At 44.1% G+C, this 26,784-nt stretch overlaps 1 protein-coding gene across 3 annotated transcripts in view; it reads right to left on the reverse strand.

Moving 5' to 3' along the window:
- Positions 1-26,784, reverse strand: part of ccnd2a (cyclin D2, a) — a 48,754-nt gene that overhangs the window by 15,341 nt on the left and 6,629 nt on the right. The window contains exons 1-3 of one of the 3 annotated variants that reach the window (XM_084555767.1): positions 6,328-6,747; positions 4,716-4,931; positions 1,935-2,094 (exon numbers count right to left, since the gene is read on the reverse strand). In XM_084555767.1, coding sequence (XP_084411893.1) covers positions 1,935-2,094; positions 4,716-4,931; positions 6,328-6,522 — 571 coding nt within the window. In that variant the 5' untranslated portion in view covers positions 6,523-6,747. Of the gene's footprint in view, positions 1-1,934; positions 2,095-4,715; positions 4,932-6,327; positions 6,748-26,784 lie in introns of those variants that run through there. The other 2 variants (XM_084555768.1, XM_084555769.1) reach the window with 2 other exon arrangements.

Raw genomic sequence — 26,784 nt, forward strand, 5'->3', positions numbered from 1 at the left:
AAGATTTATGGCTGGGAACGTTCCACAAATGGGGTTTCGAATTCCCAGAGATCTTCAGATGCACCAAACTGTTGACTCACTGCTGCTCTAGCTCGCTCTCTCTCTCCGTTTTGCCCTCGCTTTCTGTTTGCCTGGATACAAGTCTGAGGAGAGCATACACAGATAAATGGCTTGTTGCTGATCCGGAGCTATCGCCAGAACGTCTCTCTTTCTCTTTCTCGCTCTCTCTCTCTCTCCTAAAACACAATGTCAGGGGGATGACTCGGGGAGGCTCGTAAATTTATTTCCACTGCCTCATTGAAGCAATTAAGGACAAAGTGCATGCTGAGTCTTTCACAATGTTGCTTTGGGAATAGGTCCGATCACTGACACGCTGTCATTCCACATATTAATCCGCTGGCACAAAATAAGGGGTGAGAGATGTGGGGTGAGGCAGCGAGAGGAGAAGAGCAAAATATGATAGGTTTGGAGACAAAGAGGGAGGGAAAAGAAGCGATTCTCCGTCAAAACTTTGCAAACGTGAACTTTCCGTTTGAGACCTTTTTTTTTGCACTATCATATCCATTGTGCAATCCGCGCGGGTAAATCACTTGATGTTGTAAATACCTGTCACCTCCCTTGCATCTATTCATCTCACTAAACACATTCCTTTGAGTGATGTCAGCACGAGGAGCCGTTTCCCATGAGGGGTGTACTTAGCATTCCTGTTTGCGGCCTGCAGAAAATGAAGCTGCTGCTGCTGCTGCTGCTGCTGCTGGTGGCGGTGGCGGTGGCGGCGGCGGCGGCGGCAGCGGCGGTGGGAGGGATAACCCACAAAGTGAGAAATGAAGGGGTGCCAACGGCTTCGCTGCTGATTGATTACGCAATTTTCCGGATTAAATGTGAAGATAACTCCTGATGGGATGTTCAGAACCGGTGTCTGTTGCCTCATGCTCGCCCCTGCCTTTTGTTTGTAGCTTTGAACGCGGAGTCTGAGGTGACGCAAACAGGAGAAATCTGCCCTACAGAGAATCTCAACATGGGAAAGCTATCATGTCCTCCAGCTGTAGGGCGGGGAGGCGTGAGAAGTCAGGGAGGAGAGAAACAGAGGAGGAAGGCGGCAGGGGAAAGAGATATGAAAACACGACATGCCTTAGAATTGGCAGTACAAAAACAATACACTCCCCTGGCTTTCCCTAACTCCCCTGGTCCCTCCTGAATCTTCTCCACCTGGACCCCTCCATCGCTTCATATCATGTTAAAGGCTCCACGTCCCTCCCGTGACTCGGCGGATGTTTGATCTTAAGGGAACAGTTCACCTTAAGAGCAGAAAGACAATGAACGTGCCTGCCGCCGCCCCTGTCCGTTCCTCTTTATGGCCGCGCGCAACATGGGAATGCACCTCAAACCCCGAGCTAAGTCTGCTTTGAAGTGTTACTGGATGCTCTGGAAGCCACTGATACGCTTCTAAAACATGACCGCATACCAGGCGGGGAAGGAGACAGATGATGGACGTCAGGCCTCAGAGTCTCACGCTGAAATGTCATCCATGACACATGCTTTTCTTAGGAAGAATATTTTCCCCTCGGAGGTAATGCATCTCACTTATGTTACGGCTAGCCGTGACTGGCCCACAGCGCGCCACGGAACTGAGTTGTTGCCGCATGTTGCTGAGAGAAGAGGGCTTTGATACGGTGCTGAAGGAAGAATGTGGAGATAAAGCTATTTTGCAACATGAGAAAGTATGTTGATGCAAGCCATTATCACTTGGTTTGACTTGGCAGCTTATCCATGATCAGTGTCACTTGCAACACCGAAAAGGAAAAAAAAAAAAAAAGGAGGAAGAAGACGATGAAGATGACACTGCACTCTGTATCGTCATCTTTTTTTTTTTTTTTCAATTAAGCATCACAGTTCATAAGGTCAAACCTGCTCATTCAATAATGCAGTCCTACCTGTGGCACAGAGGGCGATGAAGGTCTGGACGTGTTTCCGTATAAGCGCCAGCTTATCCTCTGGCAGCGGCAGCCTCCTCACAATGTGCTCGATGAAGTCGTTTGGCGTTACAGCGGCCAAGTTCCACTTCAACTTCCCCAACACCACCAGTTCCCATTCCTGGAGAGAGGGAACAGAGGGCAGAGTAGATAACTGAAACTGATGCAGTGGCACAAACTGCAGCAGTTTACACAGAGCAGCAGCAGCAGCAGCAGCAACAGCAGCAGCAGCGCCACCAACCCAGGTGACCTCACAACACTGTCTCCCTCCCCTGACTGTCTGTCTGGCATCTGGGGACTTTCCTAAAGAGGCCCACCAGAGGTTCTACTGTGTGAGCGCAGAGTGAAAATGGATAGGAAGCCTGCGTTTGTTGAACAGGATCAGCGGTGAATGTTAAAGAGTCGGACGGCATTCCGTCCCTCGTCTCAGTCCGTCAGTCACTTAGCAGCAGCCGACCCCTCCGCTTCATACACACAGCAAATAATTTACGACATATTTCTTGCTCACATGAGACGCCACCCTGAGGTAATGTTTCTGCAACAGCAGAACCAAGTGCCCTCAACCTCGCAAATTATTTTTACGTAGACCCCCTCTTGGCAAAGTGTGACAACGCACGCTATTCTCTGCGCGCGCATGCGTCCGTGTAACGCGGGTTGCGGGGGCATTAGGTGTGGTGTTCTCGTCGCTTAGAGTGTATTGTTACTTTCACTTCCTAGAGGAGGAGATGATTAACGGAAGAGTCGGTGACTAATTTGGGAAAATATTTCGTGGTTTGGTTCCGCACTGCAGCCTTGTGACTAGGACTAAGGATGCTCTTCATTTTCCCTTTCACAGAGAGAAAGAAAGAGAGAGAGAGACCACATGGACTCAGTCATGAGACAATTCAACATGGCTGCCCATGACCCTGCTTCTAGTCTGCAATGTTGGCTTCTGATTGCTTTGCTCTCGGTGATGTGGAAACACACATATGAGAGAAATCCACAGAGCGAGAGGCATCTTCCTGTGTCTGCGTAGGTAGGTGGTGAATGATCAATACTGCAAAGATCTGACCATATCCCAGCAGCGGCTCGCCAACGATTGGCTGCTCCTATGCACCATGGCCGCCTCTTGCTCTCAAAAGCCTTTTTCATCAGTAACAGCAGGCAGTTTTCAAGCTCACAGCGAGGGCTGCGACAAACCTTGCAACACAGGCCCTATGCTGACAGAGTGGCACGCAGGCAGGCACCCACTTCCTTCTGCTACTGCCTTCCTCTGGTCACACCTTCTTTGTAACATTGCGGTTCTCTTTACAAGAAATTGTTACCAAAGATGAGGACAAAAAAAAAACAAAAAAAAAAAAACGATCACATGCCCTGAGCAGCTGATCTCTGTTTCCTGTATCTGCATGTCAGCCAAAATACTGCCTTATACAGAGACACAGAGCGGAGGTTTGAACAAACCAGTTCAAGGACTGAGGGCTTTGTCTCCAGTGTGAACATAAAGGTAGGACGGAGGGTAGGATTTTAGCAAAACGCAGCATGACAAACTGGTTTATAGGAGCGCGCAGCAGCCACTGAAGCACTTTTGTTCTTTAAACGCACGTAATAACAAAAAAAAGAAAAGTTCATCACGCCGGCCGACCACCGTAAACCTTCACTGAAGAATTAAATCTGACACAGTTTTCTCAGGCGCAAATACATTCCAGAAAATTATCAGAAGCCGGCAAAACCAACAGCAGCAGCAGCAGCAGCAGCAATCGGCTCAGTGGGTAGAGCCGCCAGTCAGGCAGCGAGGCAGGCCTTACAACCATCAGCCACGTCTGAATCATAATATGCGGCCTCTTTCACAACATGGGTGGGATTGGCTGTTGTTTTTTTTTGTTTTTTTTGAGGAATGTTTATGTAGCACCACAGAGCAGTGGGGAAATACTTATCTAATGTGAAACCGAGTTAATTAATTGGTTTGCCCCAGTGAAGGCAGCTGGTATTATCAGGCCCGAAGAAGCCTTATCAAATAAATAGGACACAGGAGAATGACATTTTTCCCACTCCAAATGACGCAGGATCTCGCCGGCATCACCAGTCATATGTACAATTTTGAGTGCCAATCCGCAGCCATGCTCTGAACAAAACATGTGAGAACCCGAGAAAAAAAAAAAAGAGCAACAACAACAACGCCTGGCAAAAAAACAAAAAAAACACCAGAAATGTGTGCATCCGTGGGCTATTTTGGGACGAAGGCTAAACTGTAAAAGGCAAACTTGAATTTCTCTGTCTCTCTCTTTCTCTAGCTGACAGGAACCGAGTCAGAACTTTGGCTGGAGTTCAAGCTGACCTCGTTGCTCTGCGCACATATTTACCACTAGATGGCAATGGAGACCATAACACAGGCTGGAAGGATACTGTAAAGCCTTGAGGGTCCTGTACAGTAAAGAGAGCCCTTGTGGAACAATCCACTGTGCTTTCGCTTTTCATGCACCCCTGATGACGGAGCGGTCCGAAGTGGAGACTGGTCAAGAGTCTCAGTGAAATGAAAGCAGCTCCTGCGTTTGTTAATATGTCATGTCTTGAAGCCAGTGATTGGAATGAACATATTTTAGGTAAATAAATAAAGCAGCAGGAATAACAGCTGGTTTCCAAGCAAGTTCAAGAGCACACATGATGCAATAAAAAAATAACAGATATCTTTAAACCAGCTGACGATGACAGCATGAATCCTTAGAGGTGAATTATGTGAAAAATGTTAAACCAACTGTTGCTTACCAGCAGCTCTTGCGGTCTGATGGAGTTATCTGTATAGATGCAAAGCTTCTCTGCGGTTAATGGACGAGTCTCTTTCAATTTGGATGCAAGAAACATGCACACTGCTCCCAGCAGCTGCAGGTTACACTTTTTGGTGGGTACCACTGCTAAAAATCTGTCTAAGTAGTTCATGGCCAAGGGAAAAACTTCTTCTTCGCACTTTTGCTCCTCGCAAACCTGGATAAAGAGAGAGCAGACAATGCAGCAACGTTGAGCAGTTGGAACCAGTAAGCCACCATGCAGTCAACTGACTTATATTCCAGCACTTGAAATGTACATAAAACTTTTATGAGAGAACGAAACAAAAGACTAATCACATAAAGAGCACATATAAATTCAATGACACACATAGTTGGGGCCCGGCCAAGAATTTGCGCCCAGCCCTAATCGGTTGCGACATCATGCATTAATTCGAAATAGATTATTTTACAAAGAATGAAATACGTCTCAAACACATACTGTCAATAGAGTCGCATTCCTGCAGTTCATTCACTAAGAAATGAATTCAAGTCACAATCAGCCGAGCCAAAAAAACACCCCGACAGCGCAGCACACGGAAACACACTTTTTTTTTTTCATTCGTCATATTTTCATAAAATAATTAAAAATATAAATAAATTGCCTGGACGGGTTTTTTTCGCACCATAATGTTCAGGGGGGTCTTCCACATCAGACCCGACAATTCCTATCCGAATCTATAAGGGGTAAATATGAATAAAATGTCAAAATTAAAAGCGAGTCGCAAGCGGTCGGTCTGGTGTGCGTCACCGTCGCTCCGATATATTTATTTCAAAAATTAATTAAAAATCTCCAGTAGGTCGGAATCAGACAATAATTACATGAAAATAAAGCCCAAAGCCTCTGGATTGTTTACAGTCCGGTGTTGACCAGAAATATGCGACTGGGCGTCAAAAATTGAACATAATTCCAGAGTAAGGCGCTGCGACGGGGGGAAGACAAGGAGAACAGATAAGGCCCTCGCCCCTTCCGACATTTAAAATAGATACCTAAAATGTTTGCAACTCTTGTCGTGGTCATTTCTGTATTCGATGGACACCCAACACCCTCTTCTGTCAATGCCGATGGGTTTTAACCGCTGTTATTGCGTTTATGACACTGTAAATCCTCTTAAAAGCACAAGCGCTCCTGTAAAAAAACAACATGGCGATGCAACAGCGCAAGGCAAGCATTGCATTGGGGAGTGCATACGTGTGCATGGAAATATTCAGGCTATCTAAAATAATAACATTAAAGAATCAACAGGCAGCTTACACAGACACCGTGTGATCCACATAAAAGAAATTCTCCGGTGTCACGGATATCACAGCTCGCGGTTTCATAAACGCAGTCTTCGCGAGCGGACTTTAAAAAAAAAAAAAAAAAATGGTAATAAATTGCAGAATACGACACGTTTGGTTAATACGAGGAATTAGCAGTCGGAAATGAGAGCTATGTGTCACATCTACTGGTCAGAAACTGCAAACATCGCCCAGTAAGGCAGTAAAGAAACAAATCAGGAGGCTTTAAAGTCGAGCACGGAAATATTGAGAGCACTCGGTGTTTCGGTATATACCTCCAACATCCAAGTAGCGACCATTCTCCTCATAAACGGCTGAATATCTTTCTGGACGCCTTTGAAATAGGAATATTGGGGTAGAAACCTCTCCTCTATAGTCAACAAGCTCTGCAGGACCCTGTCATCGCACAGGAGGTTCGGATCGGGACGAGCTCGTATGATGGTGTCCATTTCGAGGCAGAGCAGCTCCATGGTGCTGGTGCTTTCACTTAAGTCAAAAAGTAGGATTTCTCTCTCGGAAGCGTGAAAGCGGCGTTGCAGGGCAAAAACGCAAAAATATGGCAGGGAAAGTCTTTTCGAGGCATAAAAAGCGAGACTGCAGGGGCTCCGTAAGCGTAGTTCTGCCTCTCCTTGTTGAGAACTTTTTTCCTCTCTCCACACAGTGCGCCTCTACTTTCATCCGCCTGGCCAGATCAGGCGCATTTCAAGCCTGCCCTGCGTGCGCCACTGACGCAATTCATTTCATTACCTCTGTGTAGACCAGACGCAACATGCTGCAGTCCTACCCCCCCCCCTCTCTACCCCCTCACCCCCTCCACCACCCCCCTTTTTCTGTTGTCCTGGCGTGCATGACAGCCCCTCGGGAAACTTGTTACATTTAAAAATTTAAAAGGCTGAAACTTTCGCAAAAGTGGATGCACAACATTGGGGCGAGGACTGTGTTAATCTAAACTCCGACTGAAGCAGAAGTTCCTGCATTTTGTGACTTTTTTAGGCAGATATAAGCCACTTTGATGACTTATTTGACTATATATGGCAGATATAAGCTTATGAGAGCAGGTTCCATTACTTTTCTCTACTTTTATAGACGCCTATCTTCATGTTCATGCTTCATGGACTGATATTGTACGGCAATATGGTCTAAATTAAATGTTTTAGCTATTGGAGCATGACTATTGCGCATATTTTTGGCATTAAAACCCCCCCAAACCAGTCGACTTTACTTCCTAAAGCGCCCCACAGTGAAATAAAATTGCACAAGGAGAGACAAAAAGACACTAAATATTATTGATTTATACACAAACCGACTTGTGTTTCTGGCTCAAGGGACCTGATCAGCACAGAACACGATGCATGCAGATACCATGGGCATGTGGCCACAAATACAGCATGCAGCACAGCACACCCACGCACACACGGACACACATGGTCTTACGTACAGCCTTTTTTTTTTTTTATAGCAGCCACAACTGCTTGTGGCAAATGAGATAGCTTTCTAGGAAATTTGAAGCCTTTTTTTTTCTTCTTCTTCTGTTAAAGATAACACAAAGATGAGACTCGCTGGCTTTGATCAGCTCAGATAATATTAAATAATTCCTGCTAGAAACCACTACTTTTTTCTCTCTTTTTTTATTAGACTTCTGTTATCATTTGCATGGAAAACAAGCAGGTGGAAACGAAGCTGGGTGAGTGCAAGTCATTGAGCAGATAATTAAAAAAAATGACTGGCAAATGATTTAGCCTCGCATACAGTCACAAAGAGAATCTGCATGGGTAAATATGTTAATCCCCGTCCCATTCTTAGTCAACTTCAAAGACTGAGCCCTGAATGAAACGAGCCATCAGTGCATCAGGGAAAGACTGGGGACTGTAAAGTCCTCAGCAGCTTTAGAGCTGTTAATTTCCATCCGAAGCTTGCTGGCTATATAGCAATGCTTGTGAGAAAAGTGGGGGAAATGTCTCTTTAAAGTTTTTTTTTTTTCCCAGTCTAAGTTGTTTCCTCCTCCCCGTGTGTCTATTTGCATAGCCAATAGCTCCTCAGCGCTAGACCAAGCCTGAGCGATTGTTACTGGGCAGACTTCTTCTATACCTCCCCTCTCATTCTTTCCTCCTTCCTTCTGCCGTAGTCATTTATCAGTCTCCCTCCTTAAAGGATGTTGCTGCTGCCCAAACCGCCTATGTGACGCGCACAGCACAGTGGCTTGAGTGGAGGGCTGAAGTTTAAAGGATTCTCACGTCTGCAGTGGCACATTTCATGTCCAGTGCATGCCAAACCTTTGCATTATTTATTCTGCATCAAAAAAAAAAACCCCAACCAAACAAAAGAAAAAAGGAACGCTGTCTTGATCAACTCAGACTGAGATCAATCCACCAATATCAACGACACGATTCAATAAAATGGTTAAAACTTCAAACTTCAAATAAGAAAAATAAATCGAAATGCTGTTAAATTATTCTGAATGGCAGCCACATACAAAAAAAGGGGCGCGTTTCTACACAATTAATTGTTAGAACTAGCAGTTTTTCAGTCCACCAAGGCAGCAAAGCGAGCATTTATCCTTTCTTGACTTTATATGGCCATATTTCTGCTTTGGCTAAAGTGAGAAAATAGATTTTAAAAGTAACAAAAAGCTGCATTGTTTCCGGTGAAATGCACTGCTTTCTTTCACAGAATGTAAAAGGAGCCAAACTACTTGAAATGTGGCTAAAACAGTGTGCTGTGCCGGGGAGGCAGGTGCTCCAGACCGTCCAGACTCCCAGCAGCATCAGCTGCTCCCAGCTCACCAGGATGCGCAATTACGCATGTTACGCATGTCTCCAGCATTTCATCACAGGCTGGTGGAAGCAGTGGCCGCGTTTGCTTTGTTAAAAAGTGATGTAAAGTAAAAGAAACGAACACACATCCAAGAGGTTAGGTGCATTCAGCAGCTTGTCACCGACAACCGACACTGTGCCCAAGTGGACACTGTTCAGTCTCAATGTGAAAAAAAGAAAATAAAAGTGAGTGAAAGCTGAGAAAGAAGTGGATGTAATGTTTAAATCAAATAAAAAATAAGACCAAGGGAAGGTTATTAACGCCATTTAACGAGGCGCTTTTAATCACCTCCCATCGAACATTTTTAAGAGAATAACAACCCATACAACTGTGTTAACACATGTCAGGAGTTTTTTTTTTTTTTTTTTCTCTTCAGCTCCTGCAGCGGAACAGTGACGCCAACAGTTACTTAGAGTGAGATCAGAAGCAGCAGCAGCAGCAGCAGCAACAGCGGCGGCGCATATAGTCCCGGAAGCATTGGGTTATCTCATCAGAATAAAATCGGAACACAAGCTGTATTTTAGAAACGTCCCAAAGTCACGAACATGAGACGACATGTGTCTCAGAACAGTAAGAAACAGTGAAAACATCTGTTTTGAGAAGCATATCCGCTGCAAGAAAATTATGTCGGGACATATGATTTAGATCTGTGTCAAGTTTTGAAATCTTATATCATCAATGTAACTTTTTAAAAAAAAATATATTGCCAAAGAACACGAGGCGATGCCACGTGTTTGCATCTTAAAAGTGTTTTCTGGAAAACAGGGAGGGATATCTGAATATCTTTTATTATTATTATTATTTTATTGACAGATGATTCCGGAAAATTCCCGAAATAAAAGTCTTTTTGTAAACTGTGACTATTACCAGCAACTGTTTTCAGGTGGTTTCAACTTTGTTTTAGGTAAAAGTTCGATTTGAATTCACCGATAATAAAAAATAAAACGTCAAAGGTGGTCACTTTTTTTTTTTTTTTTTTTTTTCTTTCAGCCGGTGACTCATCACCACCGCACTTTCACACTTTAAATCAGCATCACAATGACCACAGGGAGTCAACACCCAGATAATGACAGTGAAGCTGCGCCTCTTTTATCTACTTTTTTTTTTTTTTTTTTTTTTTACCGGCATCAACTTGGGAATCTGACGCTGAGAAATAAAAAAACCAACAACAACAAAACAAAAAAAAAAAAAAAAAAAAAAAGACGTTAAGTCCCTGATCACTACAAGTGTCGCTGGGGAATTTGTCAGGCTCCTAGTGGGGCAGACACAGTAGTGAAATGATGACAGCAGCTCAGGTCTTTGCAAGCAAAACGCACAAACAGAACAGCTCTGTCTTTCAAATTTACTCTGTGGGGTCTGTTCTGTGAATCCATGCATGCTTTCATTCTAAGCAACGTGCAGCACACATTTCCACGTCGTTTATCTTCTCTAAAATTAATGGAAAAAATAATAAAAAATTATGTGATCATTATATGGCCACGAAATGTTCACAAAAGTCGATTAGGGGAGAAGTGAGCAGGTGAAAGAGGCTTTTCTATGAGGCTCAATTCCCATTAACCTGAAAGTGAAACTAAAATCAAACAAGAATAATTTATGAAAAGCCAGGGGTTCTCAAATGTGCAGATAAACTCGTTTGGTCAGATCAGACCTGTTTAGGTATGTGGAAAGAAACTTCCTAAAAACAACACACCTGCACCAGCAGGTCAACAAATGCCCCACAGGAAATACACCTGTTCACAGCATCTAATTAAATAAATTTAAATAAAATTCAGAAATTACTTTCATGATAATATAATGTGGTGTGACGCAGCTAGGATTAAAGAGGTTTCTTTTAAGCATTCAAAGAAACAGAAATTTTATGTCTGTTTCATGTAACAAAGAAATTTGATGTGAAATTCCACCTGTCTATTCAGTTAAATTGATCTATTATCTGTATATATGTACGCATTTAAACTGTTTTTATATGTGTATTTATCATTTTTATCATGCCTGATCCTCAAAATGATTTTTGGGGAAATTTTGACAACCATATTACCAGTTTTACTACAATAAATTATTCTTAAATAGCTGAAAAACTGTCTGATTTGCTGAAATAAGCCCAAAGATCTAATTATTTCCCAGCTAACGACGTGAATAAAATGAAATATTTCTTTCTTAAAATTCACAGGCGCTCGTTTCTTTAATTTCTGGATGATAAATCTGTTTGATTTCAGTTTTTTATTTAGATTTTATCAACATTTAAAATGTATTATTTCTGAATGGAAAACCATCAGGTGCGAGTTAATGTTCAGGAAGGCGGGAATCAGAGGGGGGGAACTCTAATTTAGTGAATTAATTGTTCGGATTTTTAATTCAGAAAATATGTGCTCACACACAGAAACATAACAGAGTTGCTCAAACTGTAAAACAAAGAAACAGTTTAACAAAAAAGGCGGTTGTATGAGAACAGGTGAGGCGCCTAAAACAGCCCTAACTCGATTATCCAGGAGGCTTGTCCCTCTCTGGATCAAGATTTTGGGGATTCATCTGCTAACTAAACCTTTTCAGGTCAATTCCCGCCATGTGAATAAAGACTAAGACACAGAGAAACATGGAATCATCCAAGATACCAACAGTCCAACAGCTGAAACGTGCCTCAGTGGTGTTTTCGCCAGGCAACCCTGCACAAAGCGCATTGAAATCCACAAACCAGAAAACAGTTTTCACACCCTGCGCGCTGTGTGATGTCCGCCGATTGAATTCTCATGAAAACATCACCCGCTGCTTGTTATTTGTTTATCACGTTTCCCCATTCTTTGGAGTATTTTTCTGTGGTTGAATAACTGCAGATGTGTGCGCCAAAAAAACAACAATACAGAGAAAAGTTAGTCATCCACGAAAAAAGAAAACACCAGACTTCATGCAAAACTTGTCCAGGAAAAGTGTCGTCCAACCGAAGTGTTTTTCTGGTCTGGAGACATGATGGTTGAATGTTGTCGCCCTCACACAGTCGGTTGCATGTTTCTTAGCTCAAACCTTTAATGTTTGCAAATCTTCTTTGACATTAAATGTAATCTCAGGATAAAGGATCAAACATCCTGGATGAAGCATAACCAAAGGAAAAATTGTGTTTTTTAACTGGAATTCTAAAATGTGATGTGCCTAATGTGCTTAAGCTCAATTAACTAAAAGAGGATGTTTCATCATGACAACCAGAACAGAAACAAATCATTTTATTCACACATTAATAGTCACACAACAAGAGAGTCACACAACCTTCATTTCACTTGTGAAAAAAAGTCTGGATCCTGATTAAGCAGTGAACTAGCTGAGGTGATAAATAGCAGCTTCCTCAAATCACCATTAAAGCGCCTTTAGTGAAGCATTCCCCTCGTTCTCATACATCATGAAGTGAGCTCTTCCAGCGGCGGCTGAGAGGCTCGTCCCCGACATCTCCACTAACCACCTGCGGGATTCCTCTGATTCCCCTCCACGTCCGACGTTGCAACAATGCAGCTCTGGCACCGAGCGCTCGCCCTGCACACTTTCTCCTCAGACTCCCTCAGAAATTCTTCACGCAAAACATCTCCTCCCAAATTCTTTTCCCTTATATCATTAATCGGGGTAAAAAAAAAAAAAAAAGAAAAGGGGGAGGAAAAAAGAAAAAAGGAAGACGAGAAGTATTAACTGTTGTCTTTTTGCAACGTTGCAGCACAATACTGGCTTCATGATGCCACAGAGAGGTGAAATATCTTCCACAGGTAGACGCTTCGAAGCAGCCTCCGGCCAAAATGCACCCGCTGCTTAGTGGTGCAATTATGTTAACAGGCATTAAATTACATTCACTGGCTGTGAGGGTTACAAAAGATACTGTTAAGGCAGTATCTGTGGTCATTCCTCTAATAATAAAACAATGCTTTGCACAAAGCATAAAGCTTTGTAAAGGCAGGATGCACGTGTCCCAATTGATGATGTTGCAGACAGTGTGCAGAAAGACGTTCAAAAGACATCTCGATGCTTAGCTGTGCAGCTCCAAGTTTCTGACACTCATTGCATTCGAAAGAGAGGGTCATGAGTCAGTTTATTGGCTAATCAGATAAGAATCTAAAGTTGTGCTTTCTGAGAATGAGAACAACTACACCAAAAAGTTTTTTTTGGTCATGGCTGTTCCATCCACTCCAAGCTTGTGCTTTTTATTTCAGTAACAAAATGAATAATTAAGTGCAAAACTGTCTAATGATTTGTTCTATTAAAAAGGTCAGTGTCCTTAAACCCTACACTACTACTACTAATAATAAGAAGAAGAACAACTAAGACGTTTTCTCCTCGCAACGTGCGCTCATGCAACACTAGTTGCAACACCAGTTGCATGAGCTAGGACTAGAGTCCTCAGTGATATCTTCGCTCCAAAAGGTTAATATCACATTTCCAGTTAACGTTCTTCAAGGGCATGGTGGTTAGCACTCATGCCTCACAGCAAGAAGGTTCCGGGTTTCGAATCCCGGGGCTTTTCTATGCGCAGTTTGCATGTTCTCCCTGTGTCTGCGTGGGTTCTCTCCGGGTACTCCGTCTTCCCTAACTGGTGGGAGGAAGCCGCCAGTTAATCGGTGATTCTAAATTGGCCGTATATGTGAGTGTGAATGGTTGTCTGCCTCTCTGTGTTAGACTGGAGACATGTCCAGGGTTACAGAAGAAGAATGAATGAATGAATGAACGTATGAACATGCAAGCCACCGTGCTGCCGTGCTGCAGAGGACTGTTTCTGGGTCACTTTGTAAAAGAGGACAGTCTCTTTTTTTGTAAACCGTGTCAGGTTAATAACCGTTTCACCACACAAGAACAATCAATATGAATGAATGAATGTTCTTTAATAAAATAACAAGACAACTGTGCACTTGTCAAAAGAATTACAGGAGTTAGTTCGGGATATGTCTTTTGCAGGCAGAGCGACAAGTATGACTCCAAAAATCTCTACGCATGTTCCAGATGGAGCTGCAAACACTCGACTTGTTGCTGCTTCACGTCATATTCTGTCTCCTCTGCCGCCTGCCATTGCACATCCACATCCATCCACGGGAGCTCCTCTGGCTGATGGGTTAGCGGAGCACGAGGATTTCAACGGCGTCCTGAAATAAACCCGATGGCCGAGGAAGATGTTTCCTGCACCTGTCCGACAAAGTAACTCTTTCATCAGACATGTGGCTGCCTCCTCCTCCAAAGCATTGCCACAATTTCACATCAAGTCGGAATAACTACTTGTATACGCTGGCGCTGTTACAGTGTTGCACTCCTCTTTGGTTCTGACCATGCGATGGGAAAGGAGCTTTGGATAATTTGTCGCAAGCTGGTCGTCACCACAAAAGCTTCACCTGACAGAAGGAGCATTTTCACCGTCTTTTCACACACTGTCGGCCCTTCATGAGAGCTGATAACGCAATGCCTTAATAACTAAAATCCATCACCGACACTGGTGACAGCTTGTTGAGAGAGGGGACGAGGCTCTCCACACGGTGTAGGTGTTGTTGGAAGGTGCGAAGGTGGAACAAAAAGGTCTGGCAAGTTTGGCCAAACCTTCGGTTAAGACACAAACCGTCTGGTATTCATTTACCTTCCCGCTACCCCTCCGCCCCGTTCCTTCCTCCCCTGCCTTCCATCCCTCCCCTCTTGCACATGTCTGACCCCGTCTTTTGAAGCCCACCAGCAACCTTTCATACGGTCATCGAATCCGGGAGCAAATTAGAGACAGAGAGGTGGGTCTGACGCATTGACGGCTAAATAATGTCAATGTTTCCTTTGCCTAACCGATGATAAACTGCTTTCTTTTCTGTTTTCTCCAACGTAAAAGAAACAGTGAAGGCTGCCTCTCACTCGGACCAGCTCAGCTGCTGCTGCTGCCGCTGCCTCTTCCCCTCCAGCTCCTCCAGGATTTTCCCATGTTCATATCACTAGCCCTTGACTTTGTCACTCATTCAACAGCTGCTTGCTGATACTGCATCACTGTTCCAGCCTATTGCCCCCCCCCCCCCGCCTCCCTTCTTTCACTATGCACACCAAGAACAAAGGCATTGTTAATCTGGCACAGTCCTTGATACATACAGAATGCAAGGACTAACTGCGCAAAGGAACTTCATAAAATTGTGTCTGTTGGTGCTTTGGGAGGATCAACATCCTGAAGACTTCCACCTGGACTTCCACAACAAGCTCAGACTTAAACACGCAGGACTTGAGGTCAAACAGATCTCACAGCTTATCCCAAACGCTTAAATAATGGCACCAATTAGACAAATCCAATCCCGTGTATGTTAGGAGCATGTAGTTGGAGCAATGCAACCGGACACGTAAGAAATAAATCGACAGCTTTGACAAAAACAAAAACAAAAACAGCAACGTGTCAAGCCAGTCACACAAGTGTTTCATCTCTGATTCACACAGCACCGCTCTAAATACTGAACTAAAACAAATCAGCCTATTTACATTCGGTCTCTCGAACAGGTGGAGAGGTGTGCAAACAGGAAAAGCAAAGTTAACCACCTGGTTACCGAAATAACCCGCGCCATTAAAAATAAACCCGAAAACCAAACATGTCGAACACCTGAGCGTACGCAGCCCTCAAACGCATCGAGGGCTGCCCGCTGTTGCCCTTGTTTCTCCCCTGCAGATGGAAACAGGTGGTACACGGGATGCTAAAACGATGAGAAGATTACTTCGACAATTACAGAGGGGATCCCTCCTGTCGTAACTGCATCAGGTGTTCCTATTTCTATTTCTACTTCTGCCGCCACTAATAATAACGCTGGGTGCTCTGCTTTGAGACGAAGAGCTTAATAAAGAAATCACACGTGCGAGGGGGAAGGTGCAAATGTAGCGGCGGAAAACATCTGATGAGAAATCCACAAAAAAATAAAAAAAATGATGCACGTTTAAGCAGACACGCATAGAAAACACATGCACCCCCACCCGTGCACACACACACCCCCACACACAGAGCATCTGATCTTCTTAGTGATCAGTGATAGAGACAAATGAGGGGGGGCCCACCACAGTGGCTCCCCTGGCAGACGTGTAGCTTCATTACAGCACCACACATGAATGTGCACCATCCTCCCCACCACTCCACTCTGGATCAGGCTGCAATAATCTGATCCTTTTGGGAAACTGAGGTGTTGGACTGTAATTTATAGGCCGTATCTTTCAAGTCTTTCCCTCGGCTCCGCCGGTGGCGTCAGCCCCTGAGCCACTGTGTGTGTTTAACGGCTACATGTGTCGCTCCCTATCTCGCTCTCTGAGTGGCACAAAGGTAAAGGGAAGCTTAACAGCCTGGGAAAAAGCTGAACAGTGTGAAATTACCTTGATCCAAAGATTCCTGCCGCATACCAGCCCAATGAACCCATAACAGAGCAGGCACTCAGTCAGAGAGCCCTGCCTGCAGGGAACAGCTGAGACATTACAGAGAGAGAGAAAGGGAAGGGGTGGGGTTGGGGGGGGTATAAGGAGGTGAAAGAAAGATAAATGGGAGCAGGAAGGAGGCCCACTACCAGTAATCTCTAGTCTACAGTCGGTGGTAGGGGGTCAAAGAATCTATACATAATGTACATTTATAATAAATGTCTTTGTTAAGTTGGACTTCCCACTCAGGGGCCCCTTCAGGAGATCAAGGAGGAGCAGCTGTGGGGCTGCAGGAGATGACAATAATTTGATTTGCCCGCATCATGTCGCACATAGATTTTAAATGCAATTTCAATACAGTGTTTGCATTTCTTCGGTCAGCTCGTGGAGGGAGCTCGAACCGAGGTTAAAATTCTTTCAAATTAAGAAGAATGAAAGCTGAATAAAATATTTAAGACGCAGCCAAGCAGGTAGGGGCTCTGCAGTGTTAAAAAGAGTTTGTTTAGATGGACTCGGACGCTTGTTGACCTACTTGCCCCCTGGCAGAGCGCCGCGCTTTGATGCCCTGGCGAAAGCATGTGGGCCAAAATGTGATGGTAAATCATCTACAGTAAATAGAGCCTTTGAATAAGTTTCGCTTCACAAACCCAAGACTTGTTGCGTAAAGAATGACTCTTACTTTCTACTCCGTTTGCCGACGTTCCGAAATATCGCCCGCTCGAGCCTCAGAGCCCAAATTTGTGTTTGCGGTTTTGATGACTGCGGACGATTTCAGTTGCATTTAAAATGTTTTAAAATGCCATCGTATCGGATCTACTGTATCCATCGGCGACTATACATCTAAAAAAAGCAGAAAATATTTAATAACTATACTCTTAATAATTCTACAGGAACAGTAAACCAAGTAAAATGTTTTTAATATAGTCCAATTTACCGTCACTCGCGATAAGAGAGACCGTTAGCTTAAAAAACACAATCAGCACAACTACTACCATCATAAGAAGCAATAAATCTCATGCCCCTCGCTAGACAGACGCACAGCTCACCCACACACACAAACATACACCTGTTATTAGGTTCAGTTGTTTGTTCAGTGGTTAAATTCAACGTGTCAGGCGGCTAAAGGTTTAGCTGATTGATGCATTAGTTGGACTTATTTTCAGGAAGAGTTTTTTGCTATTCTTTTGATCGCGCTTCCTCTCGGGCGATTTCCTGGGAACAACAGTGTAATGGAGGGGCGCACTGTTGAAACAGGCCCTGATGTGTTCAACCAGCAAACAGAACGAGGCAAGGAGGTACGGGGGTTATGTGTTCCCTTTGTTGTTTGTTTGTTGTAGGTGTGTGTGCGTGGGGGGAGGGGGGAGAGATCTGAGCGAAATGTCGACATTTCGTTTGTCTTTCGAGAGGGCTGCGTAACAGGTAAAGGTCAGCTACTGTACGTGATGCGTATGTTACAGCGTCTTTGTTGCCTCTGCTGCAGGCGCGCTTGTCGGTTTGTTTCTTATGACGTGTTCGTCGCTACAGGGGAACTGCTGTCTCTCTCGCGTGTTGTAAATGCAATTGCTGTCACAGCCCTGATTCCAGAGAAGTCGGGAGGTTCGGCACGTTTACACAGTGGTAACCGTCGCCCCTGATCTGGTTTTCTTGGAACCTGTTGCAGGCATCGAAATCGAAAATGAGTGAATATCTGCAAGTCGATCAGGTTGAACATCAATCCCAAATTAATTGGAATTGGGGTTTGTACTTGCAGCCATCCTCACGTAAGTAATGAAGTCACCACACCATAAGATGATCAGCAGAAAGAGGTGCTACTGATACAGGTGGGCAAAATCCCAGAACCAAATGAAAACACTTAACACTTAAAAGCATAACAAATACATGGCCACGCTTTCTATGATTTATTCATTCACATATGAGATGTGGTTAATTCACCTGATCACCTGTACCCATGCATTGGTTAATTTCACCATACACTGAGAATTAAACAACATATAAGACTTAGACTAATGCATAGCAGGAAATGCACAAATAAGTGAATGCAAAAATGAAAAAACGGGTGAAAACAGGATGTTTTGTTGGTGTTTTATTCTATGTTCTTCTCCTTTTTTTTATCATTATTATTATTAATAAGCATTTCAGATGATTTGTAGATTTGTTTCTTCTCTTTAGGAGCACGGCTGGCTTCAAACCAAATCCTGGAACCAATGAATGGAAGAGGGGAAAAAAAAAAAAAATAAATAAACAAACTGAATTCCTGATTCTGGTCTGGTGACAAAGTTTATTTGGCAGAAAGGACTTTAAATTGTTCTTGGCAATGTGTCGCATTTATCAAACCGCAATCTACATCAAAGCGCAACTCATGAACACATGAACGCTTTGAGAAAGATGTTGACGCGCTTTAAAATCAGCCATATAAAAAGCTTACAGTTTGTTGAAAATCAAAGTTTACTTGACACAAGGAATTAAAAGAAAGATACTGCTACTGCTGCTACTACTAGTTTTAATAATAATAAAGGTGAAAAGGTTGGAAAATGGGAATAAACTAGAAGGAAATCTTAACATTTAGCAGATAATTACATGTCTGTATAGGTCCACACATGTGAATTTGTTACCTCTGCTTGCTTTTCCACCTGTCCACCTTCCATTAGGACGGTGCGCTTTCCCATTCTTTCTGGACCTAATAGTTGCTAATCAATTGATTAATTTGAAGGCAAAATCCAAGAAAAAGCAAAAGAAACTCTGAGTTTATGTTGACTTCATGAGGAAGTCCCCATTTATAAAAGAAAAGAGGATGTGAGATTATAGAAAATGTAATGGATTAATGCTTTCTTTTGTTAAAGATTCTTGGTAAAAAAAAAAAAAAAATAGTGAAAAACTTTTTATAGTGATTAAAAATATGTCACAGTCGATATACATTAGAATTTAAATAGATCTGTTAAAATATTGGGGGTTCTTGCACCTTAATAATGGAGGAGATTACACTCTGCATGTAATGACTGAGCCGAATCAAACAGTTGGAGGAGACGAACCCATTTCAGAAACAAACCAGTTCCTGTGTTTGTTGGTTGCACCTGTTTGTTGTGTACCAGCATGTGATGAGTTTATCCTTATCATTATATCTGCAGTGCCTCTGCAGACACGCTCCTCTCTGGGTTTTGCAAATGTGACAATTGCTTAAACCCAATTAGAGAAAACCTGCAACCAGCGTCGGCTGAAGGTATTGATTCCGACAGCACCGGAAATGAGCAAAGGTGCACTTTGAGCCACATCTAGAGCAGTGTAACCCCGAAGGCTCGCTGGGAGTGTGCCATCAGGTTAGTCAGGTGCCACTCTTTTGTTGCAGAATAACAGTTGGCGCAATCAAATAGCTTCTTGTCTGCTGTTTCGCGCGCGCGTTTCGCAGAAAATGCACACAGAACATGCTGCGTTTCAGTTTTAACGCCGCTTCACTGAGACCTGCGCACTTTAAATTCACGAAAATCACGGCCCTTCATCTGCACATGGGTGCTACTTGGCCACTTGGATTGTGTGCTCGCAAAGAGCCAGAAAATGTACTGGTTTGGTGAGTTGAAGCTTCCTAGGAACAATTCATGTCAGGCAAAGTAAACTGACAGATCATCTACCCGCGAAGACAAAACCCATTGACATTGTTGATATGCCAGGTAGATGAACTAGATTAGAACAGAACAGTATTTGTGTTCATTGAACCTCCAAACCAACAATGAACCTGTGTCAATAGGATGCAGTCCTTTCACTTCTTTATCTCAAGTCATGGATCTCTGAACGTCTGGATTTCCCCAAACCTCATTCTGCTCTTTTCAGCTAAGAGAAACACAGTCTTCATTACTGATTTGATAGACCCACTGACTATTTTTTTAAATGTCTTTTTCTTCCTTTCCCCTGCTTTGTATGAGTGTTTACTGTCAACAAACGCTCCTTTGCTTACATGGACTTCTTCCAATAAAAACTCATTGTGACCATCGAACACGTTGATTCCTCCCTCAAAGCCAGTTTTTCAAGTTCGTTTCTTGATTTTCAGAAGTATGCACCAACATGCACCGATCAGGCATAACATTATGACTACTTTTGTGCTTCCAAAACTGCCTTGACTCATCTGGGAATGTACACGGGCCTTCTGAGGGTGTCCTGTGGGGTCTGGCAACAGAATGTTCTTAGTGGGGACCTTTGGGTCCTATGGGTTGAGGGGAGGGGCCTCTGTGTATCATCCCACAGACACTTGATCAGTTTGGGATCTAGTGAATTTGGAGTTTCTGAACCGTTTGTGTGTGTGTGCCTGTGTCAGGCTGCATCCTGTTGGGGATGGCTGCTGCCATCAAGGAGCGTCATTGCTATGGGGTGGTGGTGCATGGTCTGGTCTAGGCGGGTGCTACATGTCTAACATCCACACGAATGCCAGGTCCAAAAGTTTCCCAGCAGAACATTGACTTGTCACAAGATGGTCAATGCTATTTAGTTCTCCTGTCGGTGGTCATAATGTTGTGGCTGATCGGTGTACAAGGACTTCAGTTAGAGACTGATCTCGGTGTTTAAATAGGAATAGATGTAACAGGTAAGAAAAACATGTAATATACACTAATCAGCCACAAAACCGGTGTAGTAAGTAACAGCAGTGATCTCATCATGATTTAATGAGAGTAATTATCATACCTAACACCACCACAGCCAAGCGACGCTCAGGCACCCGACAAAACATGTAACGTTAAAAAAAGAAAAAGAAAAAAAAAAACAATAACAAAACAATACTTCCATTGCTCAGAGGTCCTGTTTTCTGATGCTCATGTGCACATCGCAGGCAGTGGACAAGGCTCAGAATGGCCACCCTGCATGCACAGTGCACCTTTCTATCAGACACTGCATTGACTTTATCACGAATATGAAGTAAAGTAATTCATCTTTTGGATCGTACAACACAGCCAGCCATCGCTCCCCACCTGCATCAGCGAGCATTGGTCGGCGATGACCCTGTCGCTGCTTTTCCCCACCAGAGCGGGAACACCCCACAAGATATCTGGCCCTTGTCAAAGTCATTTCCATTTTGTCCTGTTTCTAACACAACTTTGAGGACTAAACGTCTCTGTCTGACTGTCTCTTCATCTCATGTGTCTCCTCATGTGCTCCCGACATGTTTGTGTGTGTGGGTGTGTGCAGGTTTTGGTGCAAAGAATAGAATCGGCTCCTCAAACAAAATAACCGCTCCATGGCAACTATTTGACACACGCTTTGTCCAACGAAAGAGATGACACCTGATTATGGGCGTAGGTTAAAATAGGAAAGTGTTTGTCGCTGTAGTTTCATTATGACAGTTTTCTGCAAGTTCACCGAGCTAATTCATGGTGTTTCTGTCAATCAATAATAAAAATAGTTGAGGAATATTTGTGCTTGTAGTCTTTGCGCCCTGTACTGGATTCCATACTATCTCACAACCCCTTTACAGTTACTTTTTTGATTCTGACACACTGCATTAACACATTGGACCTAAAACCACACTAAAAAGATAAAATCTGAGCAGGAAAAACATCACTGTGAAAGCCACAAACATGTTTAACCAACCATTTTCATAACTCAGAATGCAAATCCAAACTGTAAATTTCAAAAGCTTATGTAAAAATTTAGCAAACAACAAAATTATTTACAGCTACTTACATTAAAATGCAGGAAATGCATCAGGCATTTTTTTTTTACACAACTATTTACAACCATTTGCAAAATTATCAGAAGTAATGTCTAAAGGTCACAAATCTCTCAAATCTCAAAACTCGCTTCTCTCTTTCGGCGCCACCACTCCATGGACTGCGTGTCGCGTCACTCCCACAACTTTTCCCTCTTCCTTAGCAACCGTTGCCATATAATTTTCTGATTGGCTGATGTGGTGCATTTTTCCACCAATAGGAAAGAGGGTGTCATTTGCGTTCGAGCAGGTGCCGGCTTCAACCTTTTGGCCATTTCTTCCTGCGCTAAACATGCACCAAACATGACGACAATATTCAGGAAAAAGCATGACGTAAATTATTTTTAATGAGTCTAGTTTTACTTGGGCTATCAACACCATTTGAAAACTGCGATATATTTTGACATTAGCACTTTCTACACAAGTTGAAACGGAGACTCAATGAGACTGCGCCTTGCTGCTACGTCATCTTAAACTGGTCATGTGATTTGAATCCAGAGGGTTAACCTTGACCATGGTTTTTCCCAAGCCTTAACTAATTGGTATCATTAAAGCACAAACCACTATGCTTCCCTAATCTAAACCCGGTCATTTTTGTGTTTAAACTTAACCGAACCATCAGATCGTGATTGATACTATTTGACTTTTGCGACGCATTTGGAAGGCATGGAGAAATGGTGTCACATCAGAGTATGTTGGTAGATGCTGGTACTCACAGCACAACCTCATGCACTCGCCAGTGGCAATCGAGCTGCCCTGCAAAGTGCCATGCAAGATGACTGCGTGCGTTCCATCGGGAGCTCATTGTCTTGGACGCTGTTCCGCCCTCAAGACCTAAATAAACACATCATCCTTAACTACAACCGCTTCTTAAGTTGTGCCGATTATGCTGCGTGACAAGATCAGAGCTGACGACAGGTCTGCAGCTATATCCCAGGACCCAACCTACTCATCTGTGTGGCGCCTCAAGTCCCAGATTATTTGTTGATTACTGGCAATTGAGTGGACCGGTGTCGACGTCCATTTCAAGCGATCAACCAACCTAATGCAATCTGCCGGTGTCTGATTCCTACCAAGACCTCCTTGTTGGTTACTGGGAAGAACTGTGGGGTATGCACATAACCTCAACTTGTGGTCATTCCCCATCGGCTCGAAGGCGGCGGACTCATTCATGTCCTATTACCTCTGGAATGTCCACTGTGGAATAAAGGAGCAGCCGCACATCACAGGCTGGCATTCACCTTTCAATCACCCCCCCACCTTCCCCCTCCCCCCCCCAAGCCCCTCACCCCTGTAATCATGTTAGCTCATACATAATCGCATTTCAATTACTGACAGGAGTGTGACCCTTGCCTCCCAACATAACTAATCTAATACATGTGTTTCCTAAAAGACAGAGGGATGCCTTGTTTTGGTGGAAGGAGGAGGGGGGGGGGGCGGGGGGGGTAGAAGCATGCATCAACATGCTGTGTCATGCCGAAGCTATAAAAAGGGATGTCACAGTTTTCTTCTGATTCCGACTGGGAAGTCAGAATCTATTTTTAGCTGGATATATACCGTGTGGCGCCTGGATGGGATGTAAACACTTGGGTTCGGGTAGGAGAAGAGAGGAGAGGAGATGGGAAGTAAAAACTAACGGAGGAAAAGAACAGAGGTACGTTTAAGAATGCAAAGCTAACAATCTAGGAGCACATGCGACTCTATCAGCCTCTCAGTCTGTCTGTCTGTCTGTCTGTGTGTGTCAGGGGCCCTCTGAACTCCAGGATTTTCTGCAATCCCACCGTTCAGGAGAGTGCAGAGAAAACACCAAAGATACCCTGGGTCATAAATCTACCTCTCCCCCCCTCTCTCTGGCTGTCCCACTGGGTAAGGTAATGCTTTCCTGCAGAATTTTTTTTTCACCTCTCCTCTGTCTTTCTCTCCTCTTCTTCTTCTTTTTTTTTTTCTGTCTGCTTGGTCTTTCATGGCGCGATTCTCACTCTGTCACCCTGTGTCTTGTGTGCTTAGCGGCCTTGTGTCATTATTATGGGCCAATTTGTGTCAATGCTAACATCCCATTCATCATGGGGGGAATGGTTTCCGCCAGGGCTCGGGGGGCTCGCATACCTCACCTCTCACATTTTCACCATGGTGGCATCCGCTCCGCTATGGGGTCGGAGGTCAGAGTTCCAGACCTCCTGAGTGATCAGTGACTTCTCTGCCAACCCCCTCCCCGCTCTCCCACACATCCACCATCCAGTCCGGCTCCCAGCCCCGCCAGCTCGTTTGCAATTCCAGGTCCCCTTCTTTACTTATGGTTTTCTTTTCCCCTCCATCACGGACGCTTCAATACGGCCCGTTCTTGTCTGTAATCAGTTCCCATCCATTTCTAAACGCCTAATTACTTCATTCTTTATTCTGTCTAACTGCCCCTGTCATTCTAAATTGGACAAGTCAAATCTGAGTTTTGCCTTTGGAGAGAACGCCAGTAAAAATCAAATTAGGCTTCATGGTTGGAACTTCTTCTCAGCAGCCTCGTGTTCCTGCAGAGAGGTCTGCGCCATGCTCCATGCATTATGCTCCCATTCTCAAGTCTCACCCCACCCACCCTCCAGCCCCTGCAACCCCCTGCAACCCAACCCCCTATAACATCAATGGCTGACAGCCCTTACTCTCACTAAAACCCCAGCATGCGGGTCGATGGTTTATTTCTCATGAATGAACGACCCAAACGAAAGTGCATTCCAGCCTCGGCTCTGAAAGGAAGCAGCTGGCTCTTTGGTGAGTTCATGTCAGACGTCTGTGTTTTGCATACATGTTCCGTGCAGAAGAATTAAGCATCATGTGATTGAGCGAGAAGGGAAGACGAGGAAGGAGAAACATTTTAATAAGAAGAATATAAACACGGAAGAAATGGGGCCCGGGAGGTCGACGTGCAGAGAATAGCTGTGGAAATGCTGCCACGCCACCTGAGGTTGCTCCTCCTGTGAACTGCAGGCCAGCACAAAGGAGGAATTGAAGCCGATGTCAAGGTGAAGGGGTCAGAATGCACAGCTAATATGGTTTGGAGTTCTTTATGTCAAACATGTTTCACATGTTCTCATCAAAGCCATTTAAATGACGATACTGTTTCTTGTTTAGAGCAAAAGCACAGAAAAAAGTCTGCGAGTGAGACCTTTCCCGTTATATAGGCTGAAAAAAGCAGCTAAACTGAAGGTTCCTTGTTGTTGTGAAGTTTTCCCTGCTTGTTTAGAGATGGTATTTGCTGTAAATCTGTGCAGTGAGCGTTTGGCTCCGGTGTGTCGCAGGCTGCCAGGCGGAGGAAGGCATGGGGAAGGAAGGCATGTGAGGCGCGCAAGCCCGTCTACATTTCTCTCTCTGCCAGCTTCTAATTATGCCCAATTACACCTTTAACACAAGTGGGCCGCTGTGGACATTTCTCAGGGTGTGAGGTCAAGCATTTCCTGTGTCTGTGAATGACCCAACATCAGGGGAATTGTCTTGCAGGGGCCCTCCCTTTTTTTCCCCCTCCCTCCATCATTCACTCTCTCTCCGTCTTTTTGACCCCTCCTTCGCTAAGCCCCGATCCCAGACCGCCACCATTCACCAGTGGTTCAGATAGCTGGGGCTTAACCTCTGTGACTTGCTAGGGCTCTCTTCTCTCAAACACAAACAAACAGGAAAAGGCATGCACGCCCGGACTCCCTCTCGCTCTACACATGCATGATCACACATGCACGCTCGCGCACACGTGCACGTCTCGCATGTTGTGCACGCAAACAGAAGCTGGATAGACGCATCTCAAAACCAAAGGTAACCTGGGCAGCCTGCGCACTGCATTTTAAGAATTATGTCCTGCGTTTGGCTTGACAGTTGCGAGTCACTTTGACACAGTTCCTCTGTTTTCTTATGGTCCAGTTCATTCTTTTCAACATCCATTGTCAACAAAACACCTAAGGGTGGTTTTCTTCTAAATGTTAATTACATATCTGATCTAATCCCACTCAATCTAATTGTCAGAGTGTGTTTGTGTGCGTCAACATGCATGAGTCACAACTTCAGAAGAAACAGCAACCCACCTCACAATAGTAGTGAACCAACAGGTTGGGTTTCCCACACCCAGTAGGAAAATAAATACTCCATAATCACCACCTATCAAAACATGCAACGTACGCGGGGTAAACCGAAAATGGTGCATTCCATGAGAAATCCATAGCGAGCAAGTACATGTTCGCTCCTCCGCACTGACATTTCAGAGACACAAGGGAGAGATTAGAGGCACATATGGGAGGGCCACGAAACCAGGATGAAAGATGCTTGAGGGAGATGGGGGTAAGGCCCCCTATTTTTATAAGATGAGTCGGCGGATGAAGCGGCACTCCAATGAATGAACGCACTGAAGGTAAATCTGTGCCTCAAGGGAGAAGACCGGATGTTGATGGATGATTTATTGAAGTTTAAAAAAAAAATAAATGACATAAGGTTAGGTAGGTTAGGCAGAGCGTGATAGCTCCGTAACGTGCATCATGGCACAGTTTCGTGCCATTCTTGATACAAGTGACCGTGCAGTGTGTGCAGGAGTGTTCAAAACAAGAGCGGACAAAAGCCCACACGTACAAGCCGAAAGAAAAAAAAGAAGAAAAGTTTTGAGTGGGGGTAAGAGACTGCTTTCAGTGAATGAAAAACCTTCCTGGGAAGATGATGAATGATTTCAACATCTTAACATCTTATAATCCATCCCTCTGCCCACCCATCGCCCCACACAATCCTGCTAAGTTACCATGCAGCGAATACCGTTTGTGAAATGACCTAGCTTTTTGCTTTGCCAAAAAGACAGGAGTGGAAACAAATATCGTGAAAAAAATAGTATTTTTTTTTTTTTTTT

This window comes from Chelon labrosus (genome assembly GCF_963514085.1).
Source record: "Chelon labrosus genome assembly, chromosome: 11".
NCBI classification, from domain to species: domain Eukaryota; kingdom Metazoa; phylum Chordata; class Actinopteri; order Mugiliformes; family Mugilidae; genus Chelon; species Chelon labrosus.